At 53.8% G+C, this 21,460-nt stretch overlaps 1 protein-coding gene across 2 annotated transcripts in view; it reads left to right on the top strand.

Annotated features, from left to right (window-relative positions):
• Positions 1-13,774: 13,774 nt before the first annotated feature.
• The window catches only part of LETM1 (leucine zipper and EF-hand containing transmembrane protein 1), a 30,488-nt gene continuing 22,802 nt past the window's right edge, over positions 13,775-21,460 (top strand). For both annotated transcript variants that reach the window (XM_075544599.1, XM_075544598.1), the window contains exons 1-2: positions 13,775-14,068; positions 20,288-20,348. In XM_075544599.1, coding sequence (XP_075400714.1) covers positions 13,990-14,068; positions 20,288-20,348 — 140 coding nt within the window. In that variant the 5' untranslated portion in view covers positions 13,775-13,989. The remainder of the gene's footprint in view (positions 14,069-20,287; positions 20,349-21,460) is intronic.

The following is a 21,460-nucleotide window of genomic DNA, read 5'->3' as shown; positions in this document are numbered from 1 at the left end:
CTATCTCCTGCCAATCTCCCAGTTCTGCCTCTCTCCTGCCTTGGCTTCTCAGCATGTCTCAGTCTCTGGTGTTAGAGCTCTCTGACTCCTGGGTCTAGGCGCTTCCCAGCACAAGGACCCTGGGTTCCAAGGAAGGACCTACTTTGCTGATAGCTTTTCTTGGTAGTTAAGTCCCCCTCTGCTCTCGGATTATCTCTCTTTGAAGGCTAACAGGATGGAAAAAAATGACCAATCCATATACCTTATTTACATGGTTACACACACACCAAGGACATGCGTACTTTATTTGCATGATTAGCAAGCTATCCAATTCCCTGTAGGATCTCTAGTAGTGTAGAGGTGACACATTGGGCTGTCATCCGGAAAGTCAGCAGTTCAAAACCACCAGATGTTCTGAGGGAGAAAGACAGGGCTTTCTACTCTCATAACTGGTTGCAGTCTTGGAAAATCACGACAAGTTCTACCTTGTCCTGTCGGGTGGCGACGAGTTATCACGGACTTCACAGCAGTGAGGTTTGGTTTAGTTTTGGGGGTTTTTTTTGGTATCCATTCAATCCCCTTGGTGGAACTGTTTGCATAGTCCTGCCCAATCTTTGGGTAGGAGTGACAAGATTATAGCTCAAAACCATATTCGCTGCCATCCAGTTGATGCCAATTAACACAGTGATGATATAGGAGAGGGTAGAACTGCCGCTGTGAGTTTTCAAGACAGTAACTCTTTGTGGGAGTAGAGAGTCTCATCTTTCTCCTGAGGAGCAGCTGGTGGTTCCAAGCTGCTTCTTTGCAGGAAGTAACCCAGCGCATAAACACCATGGCACCAGGGTCCCCAGGACTACAGCTAGAAGAGTCATGTGAACTGGTTCACTCTGCCAGCGTCTCTGTTATGTTAATGAAGCCACATCAGGTGGGGCCTAAACTTACTCACCTTTGAAATATAAGCAGAGCAAATGAGGCCCAGAGAAACTAGCAAATGGAGGGGAAGGAATCAAAAAATGCTGGGTCTGCAGAAATCGAGCTACTGGCACCCCTTCCCCAGAGCCAGCACCATAAGGGCTGGTGCCCAGAACTCAGCCTTCCAGCCTGCTAAACTGAGAAAATCTACTTCTGTTCTTTGAAAGCTCCCGTTTAATTTCTGTTACAGCAGCACCAAGAAACGAAGACCTAGTTTGTTTGTGGAGAAGCCACCTGTGATTACTCAGGCTGAGGGGACCTGGACTAGAACCAGGGACCCCAGGGAGGGGGTGGGGATAAGCAGAATCAGCTGAGCCTTAGGTGGGGGGCTGGAGGCAAATAATGGCTTCTCATGCCCCCAGGCTCTGGGGGGCACTTCCCAGGACCTGTCAGAGGCAGCACCCACAGAAAAAGGCAAAGCCTCTGGAACCAGGCCAAGCCTTGCAGGCAGAGCCGAGGGCCCCCAGCCAAGCTTCTGCAAATGGGAAGGTGAGTGCTAGTACGTACTGAACAGTGATTGTACAGATGAGGCATGAGGCCAGCCTGAGGCTCGATCTCTGTTCACTTTCTTCCTATGTGTGCCTAGGACCGGGGCAGATCTCACTCCCACCTAGGCCCCAACTCCCATGCTACTGTGGGTAACAGGAAGGAGACCCAAGAGCTGAGGCAGGGGCTTCCGGCCCACCATCTGACTCTGGACATGAACCCTCCCAGTGCCCAAGTATGGGAGGCATCCTGTAATAGAGGGTTGTACCCTCTACTCCAGGGCCTGCCCTGCCCTGCCAGGTGTACCTCTTAACCTGGTGTGGCTAGGTCACCAGTGAGTAGCAGGCACCTATAGGCCCTGTTGTTGGGTTTTGGAGACCTGGCCAAGGCCCTTGGTTTGGCACTGATCCAACCTGCTCCAAGCCTCGGAATCTCTGTGATGTAATGAAAAGCTCTGCTAAGACGTTTCTTGCTGGACTTGTAACTCCCACAAAATGAGTAGGGCTATGCAAATAAAGTGGTTGTGGTTCACCAAGGGGATTGGCCAGCTTGCCGTAAATGCAAATAAGGTGCATGGTACCTTTCTGGGTGAAGGTTAACTCAAAATTCAAACTTCTTTCCATCAAGTCAGTTCTGACTTATAGTCAGAATCTATAGGTTCTGACTTATAGCAGACCTCTAGGACAGGAGCCGTGGTAGCGGTAGCGCAGTGGTTGGGCATGACTGGCAAGCTTTCTACTGTCAAGAGTGACTGTCTCAAAAACTCACAGGGCAGTTGTGCTCTGTCATGTGGGGTCGCCATGAATTGCATCGATTCGATGGTAGTCAATAGGACAAGGTAGAACTGTATCTCTTTAGAGTTGAAGAACAAAGAGATTCCTTTGAGAACTAAGGTGCACCTGACCCCAGTCATGGCCTTCTCCGTAGCCTCTCCTGCATGTGAGAGTTGGACTTTGAATACGGAAGAATGAAGAACAGATACATGTGCATTGTGGTGCTGGAGGGGAATATGAAAGCATCAGGATCTGCTAAAAGGACAGCCAGATCTGTCTTGGAAGAAGTAAGGCCAGAGTGCTCCTTGGAGGCAAGATGGCGAGACTTTGCCTCACATACTTTGCTCATGTTGTCAGGAGAGACCAGTCCTTGGAGAAGGACATCAAGTGTGGTACAGTGGAGGGACAGCAGAAAAGAGGAAGACTGTCAAGGAGATGGATGTCCACTGTGGCGCATCCGTGGGCTCAGGCAGAGGAACCATGGGGAGGACAGCGCAGGACCAGGACCTGTTGTACATAAGGGTCAGAGCCGGCTCAATGGTGCCTAGCAACAACAGCCCAATTGTCCGTGTGGATTTCCTTGACTGTAACTCTTTAAGGAAGTAGAAAGCCTCATTTTTCTCCCATAGAGCAGTTGGTGGTTTTGAACCATCAGCTTGTAATTTAGCAGCCCACAGTACCACGAGACCTTCTTTTTGGTGTGTGAGGAAAGGACCAAGCAATACGTTGTATGGAATCTTAATGTGGGAAGGGTCAGCTTTCTCTTGCTAGGCCTAAAAAGAGAGCCAAGCCTGTAGCAGATGGGGGAACCCCATTACCGCCAGGAGTGGAGCATGTCCTTTGCCCCTGGGGCCCCTGTTCTGAGAACCTCCCAGACCCAGCAGTCAGAGAGCTGTAACACCAGAGACGGCATCGGACGGTGAGCCATGTGATGTGACAGCAGCAGACTTGGAGAACAGGGCAAGACCAAACTGAAGAGTTTTATAGCGCTTGCCCAAGTAGAGTAGAGGCCAGGCCACTGAGAAAGTTGTCCGTCCTGACCAAAAGAACTGTGTCACAAGTCATGCCTGGCCCTGAATTGTCACCTGCAGCTCCCTTGTAAGTGGTGAGTATGCTGGGGAGTTCAGCGTGGCCCACTGCAGTGAATAATTACGAGGGTTTCAGAGGCGGCACATCTTTAAGGAAGCTGCTATAGTTTATAGTTTATAAATATATTTATATATAATTACTAGCAATCTGGTTTGTCTCTCTAGAGAACCCTGTCCAATACAGAAGCACACAGCCTCTTCTTTCTCCCACAGACTGGCTGGTGGGTTTGAACCACTAACCTGTCACTTAGCAGCCTAACAAATCATCTACCCTGCCACCAGTGCTCCAAAAAAACTCTCAAGCCCACAGCCATGGAGCCCAGTTCAACTCTTAGCGGCCCTACGGAGCAGTAGTTCTCAATCTGTGTGTTGCAACCCCTTTGGGGCTCAAACGACCCTTTCACAGGGGTCACCCGATTTATAACAGTAACAAAGTGACAGTGATGAAATAGCAATGAACATAATGTTATGTTTGGGGGGGGTCACCACCCGTGAGGAACTGTACGAAAGGGTCGTGACATGAGGAAGGTTGAGAACCACTGCTCTAAGGTTTGCAAGACGATGGGGATAGACTGCCTCATCTGAATCACTGACCTCGCGGTGAGTAGTTCAACACTTACCCAATGGGACCACTGACCCATTAACATTAGAGCTCTTTAAAAAAAGAAAATATTTCTGATATTGATTTCTGATACAATTGTATTATAGCTTGGGGTGGGCGGGGAGAAAAGTAAGAACCTGCAATTAGAATAGCAGGTGTTTATTCAGCATGCCAGATGAATGTGTGCTTAAACGTTTCCTTAAAGAAAGTTCTTGGGACCCAGCTGGTCAGTTGCCGGCCGGCCGGTGTCAGCTCTCTCAGGTCCTGAGCTCCTCGCCGCCATGGCCAGAGCACTAGTTCACTGGCGAGGGCTCCCTCTGCCAACGGGCAGGGAGCAGTGTTTGCTGTGACATTTCTGGGCACGAAGGAGGGGTTGCTGGGAGCATTTCTGAGAACACCCTGACAGGTGGCTTCCTGAGGTGACAAAGACTTCCTCGGCAGGTGCCTGGTGCCCTGCTGGCTGTGCTGCTAGCAGCCTGCAGCATGTCTGAAACTTCAGGGCACCTGGGCAGTTTCCTGGCAGGAGTCAATCTCAGGGGGCAAGCCACCCAGGGTGCACCCCTGGCAAGGCCTGGAGCCCTGTGGGGCCCGGCGTGAAGCTGACCCCAGGCCCGGGAAACAGACAGAGCTCAGCCATATTTTAATCTTAAAGACTGCAGAATCCTCTGACATTGGCCGAAAACTCAAGGCAGGAGCCACCTCCTCTGGGTTCCATCTTGTGGCCCCAGCCCACAGATCCAGGAAGACAGTAAGTTCTGAGGAGCTGGCTCTTCTGGGCCCACCGCCAGGGGTCCAGGAACCAGCTGAGACTGGAACCTCCAGCTGCAACCCACAGCTGCACCTGCCTGAGGGGGGGGGGGGGGCTGAGCTTGAGCAGTCTGTGTGGGCCTGGCTCAGGCCACAGTCCCAGCAGCTGCAGGGCTGGGACCGCCCTGGGAGAGTGGCTGCCCGAAGGAGCCCCTGAGCCTGCTGTTCCCCTGCCAGGGCTGGGGTCCCCCAGGGGCCAGGCTCGCTGCTGTTTCCATGGGGATATGTGCTCTCTGACCCCAGCCTTTCTCCATCTCCGCTGAAGAAAGAGGACTTCCAAGCGGAAGCCCAGTCTCTGGCTGCCCCTCCTCCCGGGCCCCAGGTGGCCCTCAGTGGCTCCCCGCCTCCACAGAGGGAAAGGGCAGGGAGGCCCCACCTTTCTTCCCTCCTCTTCACCAGCCCGCCTGCTGAGAGAGGAGAGCAAAGTCCAAGTACACTTCCAAGGGATGGGGGGCGGGCTCAGGGGTCCCTTCCCATGAGGAGGCCCTTCTCTACCCTGACCACTCTGCTCCCTAGCCTCCTACTTGTGCTGGAGGCCGCCCTGCCCCCCAAGCCCTGGCTCTGCTCTCCAGGCCCCTCCCCCAGCCCAAAGACCACTTCAGGCCACTGGGGCCACCTTGAAGAGCAGCAGCTGCAGACACAAGAGCCAGAGGCCAGTACTGCCAGGGCCCTTGAGGTCACATGGGCTGACCCTCCACAGAGCTGACGTGGACATGGGAACTGAACCTCAGCTGAGAAGCCCCCACCCCGGGAAGTCCTGGCTGAGAGGCTACTACCCCTCTGCTCACCCTTCTCTCGGGCCCTCTGGCTCTGGGTTGAACTGCAGGGACCCCCAGAGACCCAAGTTGCCCCCTCAATGAAGGCTCTGGAGTCAGCGCTAAGGACTGAACCACAACCAGAGAGCCTGGGAGGACTGCAGACCAAACCACTCAACCTGTTGCTATGGAACTGCATTCCTGCTGACTCACAGGGGCCCCCACAGAGGGTTTCCACGTTGTGAATCTTCCTGGACACAGAATGGATGCCTCCTCATTCTCCCACAGAGCAGCTGGCGGGTTTCAACTGCCAACCTCCTGGCTAACAACCAAGCGCTTAAGTATCATGCCATTAGGTCTCCTAGTTGCAGACAACTGCCTCCCCCCTCCAACACACTCTCTCTCTCTCTCTCTCTCTCTCTCACACACACACACACACACACACACACACGATGTATGATGTCTGCCTCTTGAAGGTTCCACCTAAGCAGACGTAGACCCCACCCCAGGCCTCCACTTCCTAAACCCCCTTGGGTTGGGCTTCCCTTCCCTGCCCAGAGCTCTGCCCCAGTCCCGCCAGGGCCTCAGTGCTGCTTTCTACAGGGAATTAGGACACAAGGGCCCCCTCCCAGCCTCAGTCTCTCCCACCCTGTCAGTTCTCCATACCCCCTTCCCAAGCCACACAAAAGTGACCCTGACGCCAGTCGGCTGAGCACCCTCGTCTGCTCTCTTGCTTGTGACTTTTCCGTGTGCATGCTTACGCGGTGACACAACATAATCTGGAACCTTACAAAATAACACAGCCTTGGGATAGCAGACACAATTTTGCAACAGTAGCCATGATTGCCAACAAATATAGGTGTGGTCACATGTGTATACATGTATCCGTATGTGTATAGGAAGGCTAGGGCCAGTATATGTGTAAATAAGTGTACAGATGCATCTTTAGGCATATGTATAAACATGTTCCTGTGTCCTGTGTATATAATGACATCTATGACAAAATACCTGGCGGGAGTCAAGTAACAGACACCCCCCCCTCAAATGGGTTTACTGGATTAAAAGGTTTAGGACCATAGACTTGTGGGACAACTGTTAATTGGCCTAACATAGTCCATAAAGGTAACATTGCGCATCCTAGTTTGGTGAATAACATCCATTGTGGTTCTATTCTATATCAACTTGAACCTGTCAGTCAGGTCCAGCCTGATGGTGCCTCCTGGGGGGTGGGGCCTTGCTATAAGAGTGGCAGTGAGACCTTCTTTGTCTCTGTCTCTTTGCCTTCCTCCTCCCTAGGACCCTGTGTCTACCTCCAGGGGTGACTACCAACCCAGGGGGTGCAGGCACCTTGCTATCTTTCCAATGACCTTGGATCCACACAACTCTGCATTCTGTGATACCTTGCATCCCACTTAGGCTTTCTACATCGCTGACCCGCAGCCAAAGAGCCTCTGCAGAGGACTCTGGGTAGCATGGGACCCGTGGACTTGAGTTGGACTGAATTAGGATGCCTCCTTCTTCTTTTTTCAGGATACCTTCATATCAAATTCTTTCTTAAACCTACCGAGTGTCATTAGTTTTCTTTCTCTAGACAATCCAGCCTAACACACCATCTGAGGTCGTGAAATCTTGTAAGTGGTTATCTAAGATACAAGTATTGGTCTCTACTTGTGTGAAGCGGGAGAGAATGAAAAAGCCAAAGGCTCAAAGAAGAAAGAAGTCCACAGGCTAACAGCCAATAAACCATCACCTCTTCCAGTCCGAGTCTAAAAGAAGCTAGATGGTACCCAGCCACCACTACTGACCACTCTGACCATTCAAGAACACAGTAGAACGTGTTGGATAGTGTAGGACAAGAGTATAGACTATAACTCAAATTCATTAAAAAGATCAGACTGACTGGATGGACTGATACCCCCACCCCAGTACTATCACCCCCAAGATCCCCTTTGACCTTGAATTTGAAGCTATTTTTCTTTTTCCAAACCATTTTATTAGGAGCTAATCCAGACATCATCATACCATTGCATAGTTCAATCGTATCAAGCGTTGTTGTACAAGTGCTACCACAATCAGTTTGAAGGTCACCTGACAGCCAAGTAACAGATTGGCTTATGAAAGAAACAATACCCACGAGTAATGTAATTTCTTAAACAACATGAGGCTGAACCATCAAAACTTACCCAAAAGGAAAAAGGAGATGCCAAGGCAGGGGAGGGAAGCTTGGTCAAAGGAAACAGAACAAACAGGATGGAAATATTGAGAAAGCTGACACAGTGTAAGAAGTGTAACCAGTATTCTGCAGCCATTTGTTAAATGGGAACTTCAGTTCCCGTGCAAAGTTTCATCTAAAACACAATGAAATACTAAAGGAGGAGGAACAGGAGAAGGCTATCTTTACTTCTGTCTTTTTTTAAATGAAGGATCCCTGGTGGCAAAGTAGGTTACAAGTTGGGCTACTAACCACAGGGTCAGCAGTTCTAATCCAGCAGCCTCTCGGTGGGAGGATGGTAAGGCTTTTCGGCTTCTGAAAAGGTTGACAGCATCAGACGACCTAGGGAGTGACTGACTGGACTCTGCCTTAGGAGGGTCTCACTGTGAGTTGGATTTGACTTGAATAGGGGGTTTGGCTTTTGTCTGTTTGGTTCAAACATACGTATACTAAGGAATATTTTTAAAGAGAAGAATAATTATAGAAATGAAGTGGACATTTTAATGATTTTTTGTCACAATACAGAAATCGGGATAGAGAGTTTTTCCATTACCCAAAGTATTACGTTTACAGAATCTACACATAGAATATACCTCCAGGGGTTTCCCTCTGACCACAATCGAGGGATGGGAGTAAATAGCCTATCCCACAGAGAGTACAGTAGAGATGATTATGGTAGGTTAAAATGAAAAATATAAAAACAAAACAAAAACAAAATCACTGCCATCAAGTTGATTCTAACAGCGGATTCCTTGTGTTCATGCTTGATCTTTGTGTAAATGAAATACTACACCAGGAACCCTTGTGTGCCTGTATTCCTTTACTTTTCCAATCCCAGGATTTTCTGGCCAAGGCCACTCCTCAGCCAGCTGGTGGGGGATGAGTGAATCCCCACTCCTTACTAGGTTCTGATTCCTAGGTTACAATCTTTACCCAAGCAAACGGCCTCGTTTCTCTGATAGGTTCAGTTGCAAAGCTGTGCAGGAATAGGCAGCCTCATCTTTCTCCCCCCCCCCACCGCCCCCACTAGCTGGCTGGGTTTGAACCCCAGCTGCAGTTAGCAGCCTAGTTAGCTTACTCCCCTGAGTTCCCACAGCACCCTGTTTATACCTTGAGGTAGTCCTTACCTGGAGGGGATGCAACTTCCTCTGGCGCGGGATCCAACCCTCTTTCCCCCCACTGGAGCCCCTGAGCAGGGCAAACGTGCACACACTCCCCTGCTAAGCAGAAAGGCTGAACTGTGTTTTGAGTGTCCTGAAAGGCACGGGGAGGAAAGCCTTGGTGATGGACTTTGGGAAAATGCAGCCATTGAAAATCTGTGTGGAGGATAGCTATTCTCAAACACAGGAGTGCAGACAACTCAGGTTGCTAAAACTGTTTTGTGTAAAAGGGGGCAAGTAAATAGTCCATTGGCTGCTGCAGGAAACGGCTGTGTTGATGTAGGGAACAGTCAGTGGGCAGCGTGGCCGTGCCCTCGGGTATTGGTAGTCACCCCCACCCCCCCACCCCCGCCCTGCCCACTGGTGGACCAGCTCAGACTATGTGCGTGCCCGCTGCACAAGGAGACGCCAGGGAGTGAGCCGCACCTCCTCGACGGCTAGGGCGGAGGCAGCGGACTGGGCGGGGCGAGGGGCAGGCAGGTTAGCATATTTTGGCTGACAGGTTAGAGATCTGGCCCTTGGACCCCGAGGGCACTCCCTAGGCCTCTAAGGCCTGCGGGGATAGAGACCAACTCTGACCCCGCCCGCCCGACACAGGCCTAGCGCCCTAACCCCGCCCCCTAGGTCCCACCCAGACCGGGGCCCCGCCCCTGGAGCCCCGTTCCAGCTCGGCTTCGTAGAGCCCGCCTCCCTCCCTTTAGCCCCGCCCCTCCAGCCCCGCCCGCGCTTTGGCGTCTTCCGCTTCCGGCCCTCAGCCTGAGCCCGTTGGCCGCCCGGCGGGCGGTGCTGCCTTAGCCGCGTCGGGCCGCTCCAGGGGAAGCCCGCGCTGCCCGGAAACGCGGCCTCAGGGGGACGGCGCGAAAGCAGGCTTCTGGGCCATTTCTCCTGCCGCCGGCACGCTCCGACTCCTTGGCGGGGAAAGACCACCCAGGGCAGGGCTCGCGTGGCGCACTCTCAGGCTTTTCTCTAATGATGATGATTTTGCAGCAAATTCAAAGCAGAACAGCAGAAAACAAGGTGAAAGCCCTCCTTCCCTTTGGCCTGAGCCCGCCGTGCGGGGTGCTCTCTGCTACTTCTCTTCTGGACCACCCACCTGTCACCAAATCCCACCTTGGGCCAGCCCGGCCAGCCGCCAAACCGGAGGTTCCCTGTCTATTTTTAAAAATAGAGTCAGCCTTATTTTCCTGCTGTTCTAACAAATGCCGGAAGTGAGCGGCTTTAAAGAAGACATTTATTTTCTCACCCTTTAGGAGGTCGAATTCTGGACATAGATTTTAGAAGAAGGTTCTTTGAACATCTGCCGCTGCCCACTCCTTTGTTCCTTAACTCTCCCAGAATCTGCTTGGTTCCATTTGTGTTGCTTCTGAAAAGTCAAAAGTGATTAGGTCTAGGTCCCACTGTTAGAACTCTAACTAACACAACTAAGAAAACTCCCAAACTCCCTTGTCCAGACACTACCATCAAGGCCAACTACACCCATCTATTAGCGTCCAAGGAGCAGAATGCCTCCTCTTTTCCTCTCAGAGCAGCTCTTGGTTTTGAACTGCTGACCATGTGGTTAGTAGCCCACCTCTTAACCCCCTACACCACCAAGGCTCCTAAATATTACAGGTTTAGGGGTTAGGGTTAATGACACCCATTTGGGGGAACTCTATCCATAACAATTTGCTGTTGTTGCTGTTATTAGAGTGATTTTATTTTTGAGGAAAAGTTGGGTTGGAGTTAGCTGCTAACAGCATGGTCAGCAGTTGAAATCACCAACTGCTCTGAGGGAGAAAGATGAGGCTTTCTACTTCTGTAAAGAGTTACATCTTGTAAAGCTGGCTCAGTAGGTAACAAAATATCATGAGAAATGGAGAAAAGATTGACGTTATCAAGGATTTCATCTTGCTTGGATCCACAATAAATCAAAGCAGTCAAGAGATCAAAGGAGGACACATTGCACTGGGCATATCTGCTGCACAAGATTGCTTTAAAGTGTTGAGAAGCAAGACAATTACTTTGAGGACTGAGGTGCACCTGCCCCAAGCCATGGTGTTTTCAATCACCTGATACGTATGTGAAAGTGGATAATTAAATAAGGAAGACCCAAGAAAAATCAATGCATCCAAGTTATGGTGCTGGAAATGAATACTGGAACCACCTTGGGCTGCCAGAAGGACCAACAGATCTGTCTTGGAAGAAGCACAACCAGAGTGCTCTGTGGAGGCCAGGATGGCGAGACTTCCTCTCACATACTGTGGACATGTTGTCAGGAGAGACCGGTCCCTGGAGGACACCGTGCTTGGTAAAGTGGAGGGGCAGCGAACAAGAGGAAGGCCTCCAACAAGCTGGATGGACAGACACGGCAGCTGCCATCCGTGAACAATGGTGCGGATGGCACAGGACAGGGCAGTGCTTCCTTGTGTTGTATGTAGGGTCACTGTGGGTCAGAACCAACTGGAGGGTACCTAGTAACGACAAAGAGTCCCAGTCTTGGGAACCCACAGGAGCAATTCAATTCTGTTCTATGGGGTCACTATGAGTCATCACAAGTATAGGGTTTACAATTCCGGCACCTATTTTAGGGAACTATCAAGCGACCCATCACAAAATTGCTGTCAGAGTGATTTTAGAGTTAAAGAAAAGTGGCAAAGACAAGCGAGTAAACCTGATTTCCCTTAATGTCAGGCGTCCTCTAGACCAGTGGTTCTCACCCTGTGGGTCTAGACCCCTTGGGGGGGGTGTCGAATGACCCTTTCACAGTGGTTGCCTGAGACCACCCAAAAACACATATTTCCAATGGTCTTAGGAACCAAGACACTGCTCCTCTATCCGTCTCCAGGTGGGTCCGGCCCATATGCAGATATGCCCACATACGAGTACCCAGTGTGAAGACTGTTACCCATGCTACACCATGCTTCAAGGCAAAATTTCATTTATTTTTAATTAGAAATAAATATTTTACAATATGTAATTGCATATTGTTTTTGTAATTAATCACTATGCTTTAATAATCAATTTGTAACGATGAAAATACATCCTGCATATCAGATATTTATTTACATTACGATTCATAACAGTTGCAAAATTAGTTATGAAATAGCAACGAAAATACTTTTATGGTTGGGGTCACCACCACATGAGCTGTATTAAAGGGTCGCTGCATTAGGAAAGTTGAGAAGCACTGCCAGACAATAGAGACTCCACTGCCCACACTGCATTCTCTTATTCCTGGTGCCTAGAGTAGGTGTCTCGATGGTGCAGTGGGTTAAGGGTTGGGCTGCTAACCCAATTGCTAACTAGCACCAATACCTATACTGCAGGTCTCAGAGACCAGTCCCACCTGCCCTGGCTCAGCCTGACTCTAAGTTGGGGGTGGGGGGTGGGGCGGCAAGGACTGCCGTCCTTTTGCCTCCAGAGGTAGGATATTGGGCAGGAATCAGTGTGCTTTAGATGAACTCTGTAATCCAAGTTCATAACACCCACTCCTACGATGGGTATAGGCAGTTCCACATCACCTCTCCCGGTGGGGATAGGGAACTCAGCAGGGGGTCACAGATCCTAGTGCTTCCCATTCGGAGAAGCCAGGCTCCTTCTTAGGCTGGATCCAGGTCTCAGCTGGGCAAGGGTGAGTTATGGGGGCCCTGGGTCAGGGGTCTTCTAGAAGGCCCTGCCATACAACTAGCCTCTGAAATATTTTGTCGGGGAACGGCCACGATAGGAGTTTTACGATTAGATGCATCCCAATACTGGGGTGCACCCCACAGCAGTAGGGTGGGGCTGGGGACAGGCCAATGTGAGTGGGCTGAACATCATCCAGATAAGACCCCACTGGGCTCTGGGAGCCACCCCATTTCCTCCCCTGCTTTCTCTGCCTCACCTCTGTGAACACTCGTACCACCCATGGATATGCGACCCAGGAGAACTCAGAGGAGGTCAGTGGTGGGCTGCTAGAAGACTATCCGTCTGTTGGCTATGTTCAGGAGTGAGCGGGGCTGGCTGCAGGCTAGGCAGGGAGGGGGCTCCCGCGAGCTTGGTTAGAGCCGTTAGCACGGCATCGTGGAAGCCTAAACTAACCTTCGGTTACCCATCCAGGCATTCGGAGGAAGGGTGCAGGCAGAGACATGCGAAGGCAGGAATCCTGACGCCCACTAGCGCGGGGCCACTCACAAGCCTGAGTTGAAGGTTGACTTCTAACTTAAGGGAACTCAGCACTGCCCGGAAAGTCATCTGGGGGACGCAGCGGGTGTTTGAGGACCCGTGCCAGCGCGCCACCACGTGTGGGTGTTCCTCGCAGGGACGGGACCTCATACTCTGGTTCCTCTGAGCTGGACGGATTGCCAACTCCAAGCAGCGCGGGAGACCAGGCAGCGGCACCCTGGAGCCTGGGGAAAGCCAGTCGGGGCTGCGCGCGCTCAGCTGCAGCCTAACCGAGGACAGAGCTGCAGTCTGGCAAGGAGAAGCCAGCCAGGGTTTGGCAAAGCCGAAGGTGCTCAGATAGAATTTCTGGCCCCTGGCCCCCCTCGGTGCTTGGTCTGGAAGTGCCTAGTGGACGTCCAGACCCTAGCTGGGCCCTTCTCCAGAATGTCTCAGAACCTGGTTGCTAAAGTTCAGTGCAGAGCTTAGTCCCGGAGAAGTGCACCCTGGCTGGAAACCAGGATTACGACCTTTCTGTAGAACTACAAGGACCCGAATGCGGCCTACCTGGGCCGCTGCACCCCGCGCATTCTAGACGCCCCGATGCACGCCGGGAGCTGCAGTCCGCAAGAGTGGGAGAGTCCGGCCGTCTGGCAGTCCGGTGCACGCCGGGAGCTGTAGTCCGCAGGCGAGAGCGGCCCGGGCGTTCCGGCCACCCGATGCACGCCGGGAGCTGTAGTCCGCAGCCTCAGGCCCGCCCCTCACCTGGCCGGCCCCGGGCATCCCATGTGCCCAATGGGAGCGGCGGCCGGCCGCCCCGCCCCGCGCCCGCCGGACGTCGGTGTAGGGACATGGCTGCCACCGGTGCCGGGTCCTTGAGCTGAGCGTCCTCCGCTGGGAGCTAACCGTCGCCGCCAACGGTCCACGTGGGCCCAGGCCCGTCCGCCCGCGGGGCCCGGAGGCGCCGCCAGCACGGCCAGGAGCCGCGGCCGCGGAGACGAGGCTGCAGGCGGGCAGCGGCCGCCGCGCCCGGGCACATGGCGTCCATCTTACTGAGGAGCTGCCGCAGCCGGGGGCCAACCCGCCTCCCGCCGCCCCGCGCCGCCACACCCAGGGGTAAGCCGGCGGGGGCCGGGCTGCGGACGCGGGACGGGCTGCGGACGCGGGCCTGGGCTGGGCGGGCCTCGGGTTCCGCGGGATTGGGACCACGGGCGGAGCGGGGCGCCTGCCCTGCGCCCGGGCGGCGGGCGGGGGCCCCCCGCACCCGCCTCCCTCGGGGTCACGCCGGGGAAGAGACCTCAGATGGCTCCAAGGTGGCCAGGCGGAGCCAGCGGTCAGCGCCCCCCACCCCGCCGGCTCCGCAGCGCCCCGCCTGGCCGTCGGCCTTATGCCTCCGGGTGCGCTGCGCCCAGAGGCCGGGCGGGACCGGACCGGCTGCAGGGCGACCCGGGCCTCCCCGCGCCTGGCGACTGCAGCTGGGGTCGCCGCCCCGCCTGACGATCTCTGGGGCCTGGTGCGCAGAGGTGTCGCTTGGTGCCGAGTGGCATCGTCGGGTGGCTTTGCTTTTGCCCGTCACTGCCTGCGTCCTGGCTGTGACCTTAGGAAAGTTTTGAAAAGTGCAAGCTGGCTCCTGGGCACAGTTGGGACCCGCCACCGTCCGGGATCTTAAAGTGTGAGGCTTTGGTTGCTTGAGACCTCTGGGTCCTGATCCTTTTGTAGTTAGGGGGCACCCACCTGTGTGGTACCTGACTGTGTGTGGGATGGTGGGGCAGGGGAGCTTTGAGCTAGGTGCACTCAGGTGGAACTGTGGAACTGGCCTGGGTGTGTGTGCACCCAGTTTGCTGAGGGCTGGAGGAGGAGAGCACTTCAGAAGGATCAGGGGACATCGACATGATGAGCTGGACAACGGGGAGGGACTCCGATGTGGGGGCCAGCCTGTCAGCCAGAGGCCCCTCCTACCCAGACATTGCAGTGCATGACCTTCAGGGCTTTTAACTCCTGGATCACACCTAACTCACAGGCTTTTAACAGCTGAGACACACTTGGCTCCTAGAAAATGCTCACTGATGTGTGTTCTCTCTCTCTCTCTCTCTCTCTCTCTCTCTCTCTCTCTCTCTCTCTCTCTCTCTCTCTCTCTCTCTGGTGTGTTCTCTCTCTCTCTCACACACACACACACACACACACCCACCCACCCCCTCTTGGAAGTTGGCAAGTTCCAAAGTGGTGGGGCTTCTCTGTTCAGGTGGTTCTAGGGGCAGAACCCCAAACTGGATGCCAAAGGGTTGCTAGCCTGAGTGACCACGCCCTCATGGAAGGAAGGATGGGGACTCTAGTCAGGCAGTGACCCACCCTAATCCTGACTCATGAATGTGCCCGACAACTCTGCCAAATGGACCGTAGCCCCAGGCATAGAAGCACATGACAAACTGCAGGGTGAGTCGGGAAGCAGCTTTCAAATTTTGGCATTATGTGAGTGAGGACCACCCAAAGTCACGCTCCAGGCCAGGTGCTCCATCATGGCGTCCTTCCCTGCCACCAACATGAGCAGCAAGCTGTCCAGACCCTTTGGAGGTCCCAAAGCACCTTCTTGGCACTGCCCCATCCAATTGTTGCATGGGCATCACAAAGACAACAGCTAGAAGAACCCTGTTCATTACTTCCCCGCTCCAGATTAGTTTCCTTATTGGGCCACTTGTAAGACTGGGGTAAGCTTAATATTTGTCTTAAAAAAATTGAAAAGAGACTTGAGTGAGATAGAAAAGGTGCTTTCCAGCTTGTGGAGAAACGGGACTCCTTGTCAAATACATACACACATATATGCGTACACATACATATGTACATGTATACACATCTGCATACACACGTGCACACATGTTTTTTAAAACCTGTCTATTGTTTGGCTGGAAATTGAACCCTTGGGGAAGTTGAGTTTCATGTCCACTAGCCTCTATCAGGCCAGTAATGGTCTCCCTGCCTGCTTCCCAGATTTTGACTGTAGTTGTACCCTTTTCCCCAAGTCTACCCAGCATCTTCAGAGTAGCTTGGTACTGGTAGCTGGGCACCATCTAGTTTGTCATCCCTAACAGTGAACAACTTAGCAGTGGTGACCATTGGAGCTGTGGGCAGGCTGGTGGCTGGCAGCCCAGGCCCGCTCTGGTTCATTTGTTGTCGCTGTTCAGGTGCACACTCCGCACATGCTGAAATGTCCCAGCGGGGATGCCCGTGACTGTGATTTTGCCCTCTCACATGTGGACAGCAAGTGGTGGGTAAGAAGAAAAGATTTTTTATGTGTGTAATTTTATCCACTTTGGAACACTAATGTCCTCAATAGTAAGCCTTACTCTTCATCTTCTCTTCGTTGCGATTGGGGTGAGAGTTTACCGAGCTAATTTGACGATTACCACACGTCTGTCGGCGTGACGAGGCTGGCTGTCCCCACAGTGGCTCAGCCCTCGGTTCCCACTTCCTCCCTTGCTTTACCGCTCCCTTCCTCCTCCTCCTCCTCCTCCTCCTCCTCCTCCTCCTCCTCCTCCTCCTCCTCCTCCTATTCCCTCTCCCTGACTGCCTGCACAGTTCCCTCCAGGGGCAAGTGCTGCCCTTTGAGCCCAGCTGGCTGGCTCATTGATGCCCTTGTCCACCTGTCATTTGACTGAAAGTAGAGCCACAGAGCTTGGATTCAGGTCCAGGCTGAGAGGGCGACAGGCCCCATAGACTCGGGGGTTTTTTCAGCTTCGATCTGATCACGGTTGTTGCTGTGCTTCTCGGGAGGCGCTGAGGAGGCCTGGTGGTGTCCTGGGCTGTTCTCCACAAGGTCCGTGGCTCAGACACCCGAGGCTGCCCTGCTTGGTCCCGTGGGGTCGCTGTGAGTTGGAATGCACTGGCGGCAGGGTGCTTGGGTGTGAGTCTATGGAGGCTCTGAGTGATGAAGAGTGGGTTCTGAGGCCAGTTTACAGTAGGCCCCAAGGGGCAGTCAGAGCCTTTCACCAGATTCTCCACGCATGGAGGTGAGCTTCAGAGAGATCCTGGAACCTTGGAAACAAGCACCTGCCCCAGCCTGAGCGCTTGTAGATCTTTTTCTAGAGAGAGGGCCCTTGGTGCCCATAGATTCTCTCAGGGGTCCAAGACCCCCTTGGCCATGGTTTGATCATGACCCCACACCCCATATCCAACCCAGTGATGCGAAGCACTGCCCGTAGTGCCACTTGTGGGCTACAAATTGGGCTGCTTACTGTAAAGGCAACAAATCCAAACACCCCCGCCCCGCCCCCGCCAGGCTGCAGGAGGAAAACAGGGCTTTCTAGGCCGCAAAGACTGGCAGTCTGGGACCCCACAGGGCAGCTCTTCTCTGTCCCACAAGATCGATGTCAGGTGGCATCTAATGGCAGTGAGTCTGGTTTTGGTTTTGGGGGTTGTGTTTTTGGAGTGGTTGCCTGGAAGCTCTGCCGAAACCCATTCAGAACCACAGTGACATGCATGTAAGCCTTTGGGCATGGGAGATGGCAAGTATGTCCCTGGGGACACAGGCACGGCCCCAGAGTGCTGCCCCTGGTCCACATCCTCACTGCCTACCTCCCAACTACATGATCTGATTCTGAGCCGGACGAGGAACCGTCTCTCGCTGCCACCTCACTTCCTCCTTGTGAAGTGGGCACAGACTGCTGCCTGGCCATGGTTGGGCGGAGCAGCAGCTCAGAACCTGGCTGTTAACCGAAAGGTCTGTGGTTTCAGCCCCCCAGGCGCTCCACAGGAGAAGAGCTGCCCGCCTGCTTCTGTCCAGTTGATGGCTCTGGAGGCCCCCTGGGTCTGGCGCCCCTCCTGCCCTCCAGGTTGGCTCCATGGCAGTGGGTTGGGCTCCCCATGTTTCAGACAGTGCAGGGCTGAGTGCTTTGTTGACTTGCAGGGAACATTGAACTGGTGGTGAGCAAGTAGCCATTGCTACCTCACTGTTACCCTCTTGTCCCGAGTAAGGAGCTGCTGGACCCTCAGGAGCTGACTCCGTGTGCGGTTGGCTGTGCTGCCTGCCCAGCCTCCCCTGAGCCATGACCCGGACTCTTCTGAGTCCTGCTGGTCGGGTGGTTGCCCCCTCCCTTGGCCTCATGCCTGCATCAGACTTAGGAGAGGACTTGGGGAGGACCACCACCTGGGGGAGGGGGGTACCCTTCTCATCCCGTCATCTAGGAGACACAGTGGTACCTCCCACTTGTCACTGTTGATGTGAACCTTGGCCAAGTCTGTCCCGCCCTGGCCCTGGCCTTGGCCCTTTGGAAGGGCGTCCCTGCAGCGGCCCACACTGAGGTCCCCGCAAGGTGGTTAGAGGAGAGTGGGCTGTCAGGAGGGATGGCATGGGGATGCCCTTGTCAGCAGGGAGGCTCTGGAGGTAGCAGGTTGGGGGTGTGGTGAGAGTGTGCCGGGAGTGGAGTTGTGGCCACCCTTGGACTGTGTGAATGCCCCCCCTCCAGAGGTAGCCGGCCCTGGGTGAAAGGCACTCTGGGGAGGGGCTGGTGGCAACACTTCCCTTGCAGAGCAGGGGGCTGGAGACTCCTGGGATACACTGAGACTCAAACCAAGGGGACAGAGGGGCACAGCTCAGAGGTGGGAGTGGGCGGGTGTCTCTGTGGAGGATTTGAGGGGTGCTGTCCTCAGAGAGGAGGGGTGTTTACCACAGGGGATCAAAGAGGGTTGTGTTCTGAAGGGGAGGCTCACTCCTGGGAGAGTGGGGGGATCTGCATCCTCAGAGAACGGGGCACTCACTACAGGGGTATCTGGGGTAGGGGTCTGTCTTCAGAAGGGGGCATGGAACATGGGGGGGTCTCCTTCACCAGAGAGGAATCGGGGTTTTGACCTTAGGAGGTGGTCCTTGCTGCAGGGGAGAATCTGAGGTGGTGGGGGGGCACTGTCTTCAGGAGGGGACACCCATTGCAGGGGAGACCTGGGGGAGGGGTCCTTACCCAGGAGGGGGCCACTCACAACAGTGATGTCTAAGGAGAGAGGGGCCACTTACTGCAGGGAGAGGTGAGGGGACAGTGCTCATTGTAGGGAGACCTGAGAGAGGGGGGCCCTGTTCTCAGGGAGGAGTGGGGCACTCAGCACAGGGGAAAAGGTGGAGTTGTTTCCACCCCCATGTTTGCTGTGGTCTGTGTACCTGGCTGGTGGTGGACATTGCTTGAAGTGGGGGCGCATTTCCCAGCGGAGTCTCTGGGAGCCCTTAAGGGGGAGGGCGCAGGGGTACCCTGGTGGCCAACTGGGGCCTTCCCTCCCAGTTGCTTCTATTTGAGGGCCTCCGAGTGTGGTGGGTTTGGTGTGGCCCAGCCCTGAGCGCTTCATTTGTAATGTGATGTGTACTTTCGGATTCGGCATAAGGAAAGGAGCCCTTGACCCATGGGCCCTGAGGGATAGCTGAGCAGAGGCTCTCCGGCCCCAGCATAGAACCAGTCAGCAGACGTCAGAGTTTCCAAAGACCTGTCGCGCGGTCCTCCCTGCCCTCTGTCCAGTCTGCCCCTCTCCAGTGACACAAGGAGCAAAGGGACTCGCCGCTTGCAGCTTGGTGCCTGGCGGCTGCCCCTGCCCTCCTTGGCTTGTTTGTCCCCTGCTAGCTCCCAGAGTGGCCTGGCCACAATCCAAACCAAGCCCTAAGGGGAGAGGGCCACACTGCCTGCCGCCCCAGGCTCACCTCTCCCCATGGGGCTGCACGGGCCTGAAGCCTGCCTCCGTGGGTGGACACCTGTCTACCCTGTCTGTCTAGGCTTCTGTCTGGAGCAGCACAGACAGACCGTGAAAGTTGGCTGTGCAGATGGACCCTGACCTTAGACTGACAGGAACCCAAGCCTGGAATGAGGGAGGGGGAGCCTCAGAAATAGGCCCAAACCCCGAATGGGTCGACACCTTCCTCACTGTGCCCTTGTCTGTCTGGGGGATGGCCACCTCTGGGTTTGTTGTCTTGTTCTCTGCGCCCTTGTCCCCATTCACTTGGGGGGAAGGGCGTGCAGTGATTTCTCTTGGGGCCCTTGCTTGTTCTGTGGGACTGTTCTGGAGGTCTTTGGTACCCTCCCCAGCCCTGGCCACCAGAGCCAGCCCCAAGGGCTCCTTGGGAGAGTGGGCCCACCTTGTGAAGGCCCCAGGCCACTCGTTCATGGGCATGGGGCCGCCTCCTTGATCCTTTCAGGGTGCCCAGAGCTTCCTCGGGGGCCACCCTGTGACTCTGCATACCCTCCCTGGTTGGGACAAACCCTGGCTTGAGCCATCCAACACTCGGAACCAGCTTCCGGAACCTCTACAAAGGGGGAGGTGGCCTGGTTTGGGACTGGTTGACTCACCTTTTCTCCATCTGTGTTGTAGGCAGCCTGGGGAACCACGCCTGTCTCGGCTGGGCCAACACTGTGGGACTGATCAGTCGTGTGTAAGTAGACCCTTTTCACAGGACCTGGCCAGGGCATAGGGCTTGGAGTCTGGATTTTAAAGGAAAAGAATTCCCTGCTTTCTTGTCCTTTGGACAAAAATCTGGGCCACATGCACTACTGAATCTTCAGAAAATAAAGGTTTGTCATCTCGCAAGACACTGCTACACATTGCTTAGTGTTGTGCTGCAGTTTCCCCTAAATAGTGTTCCCATACGCTGTGTGTTGTTCATCACATGTGCCGACCCGCAGCTCTCCTCAGGCCCTGCACCAGGGCTTCACAGCCACGTGGGAACATCCGTATTTTATTTTTATAAAGACGCTTTATTTTTATTTGTTGGTTTGTTTTTTCTTTTTTCTTATATATATTAATTTTAATAATCATTTTATTGGGGGCTCTTGCAGCTCTTATAACAATCTGTACATCAATTTAAAAAATCATTTTATTGGGGGGCACATACAACTCTTATCACAATCCATACATACATCAGTTGTATAAAGCGCATTTGTACATTTGTTACCCTCATCATTCTCCAGGTATTTGCTCTCCATGTAAGCCCCTGGCATCAGCTCCTCATTTTTCCCCCTTCTTCCCCATTCCCCACTTCTTCATGAGCCCTTGATAATTTATAAATTATTGTTTTGTCATATCTTACACTATCTGATGTCTCCCTTCACCCACTTTTCTGTTGTCCATCCCCCAGGGAGGAGGATATATGCAGATCCTTATAATCAGTTCTCCCTCTCTTACCCCCCACCCACCCTCCTGGTATCGCCACTCACACCACTTGTCCTAAAGGGATCATCCATCCTGGATTCCCTGAGTTTCCAGTTCCTATCTGTACCTGTGCACACCCTCTGGTCTAGCCAGATTTGTAAGGTAGAATTGGGGTCATGATAGTGGTGGGGAGGAAGCATTTAGGAACTAGAGGAAAGCTGTATGCTTCATCGTTGCTACACTGTACCCTGACTGGCTCGTCACCCCGCAACCCTTCCATAAGGGGATGTCCAGTTGCCTACAGATGGGCTTTGGGTCCTCACTTCGCAGTCCCCCTCATTCACAATGATATGATTTTTTTGTTCTTTGATGCCTGATACCTCGTCCCTTCAACAC

The sequence above is a fragment of the Tenrec ecaudatus genome, chromosome 3 (genome assembly GCF_050624435.1).
Source record: "Tenrec ecaudatus isolate mTenEca1 chromosome 3, mTenEca1.hap1, whole genome shotgun sequence".
Lineage (NCBI taxonomy): Eukaryota > Metazoa > Chordata > Mammalia > Afrosoricida > Tenrecidae > Tenrec > Tenrec ecaudatus.
The sequence above is the reverse complement of the archived record's forward strand: the minus strand, read 5'-3'. Positions and strand labels throughout refer to the sequence as shown.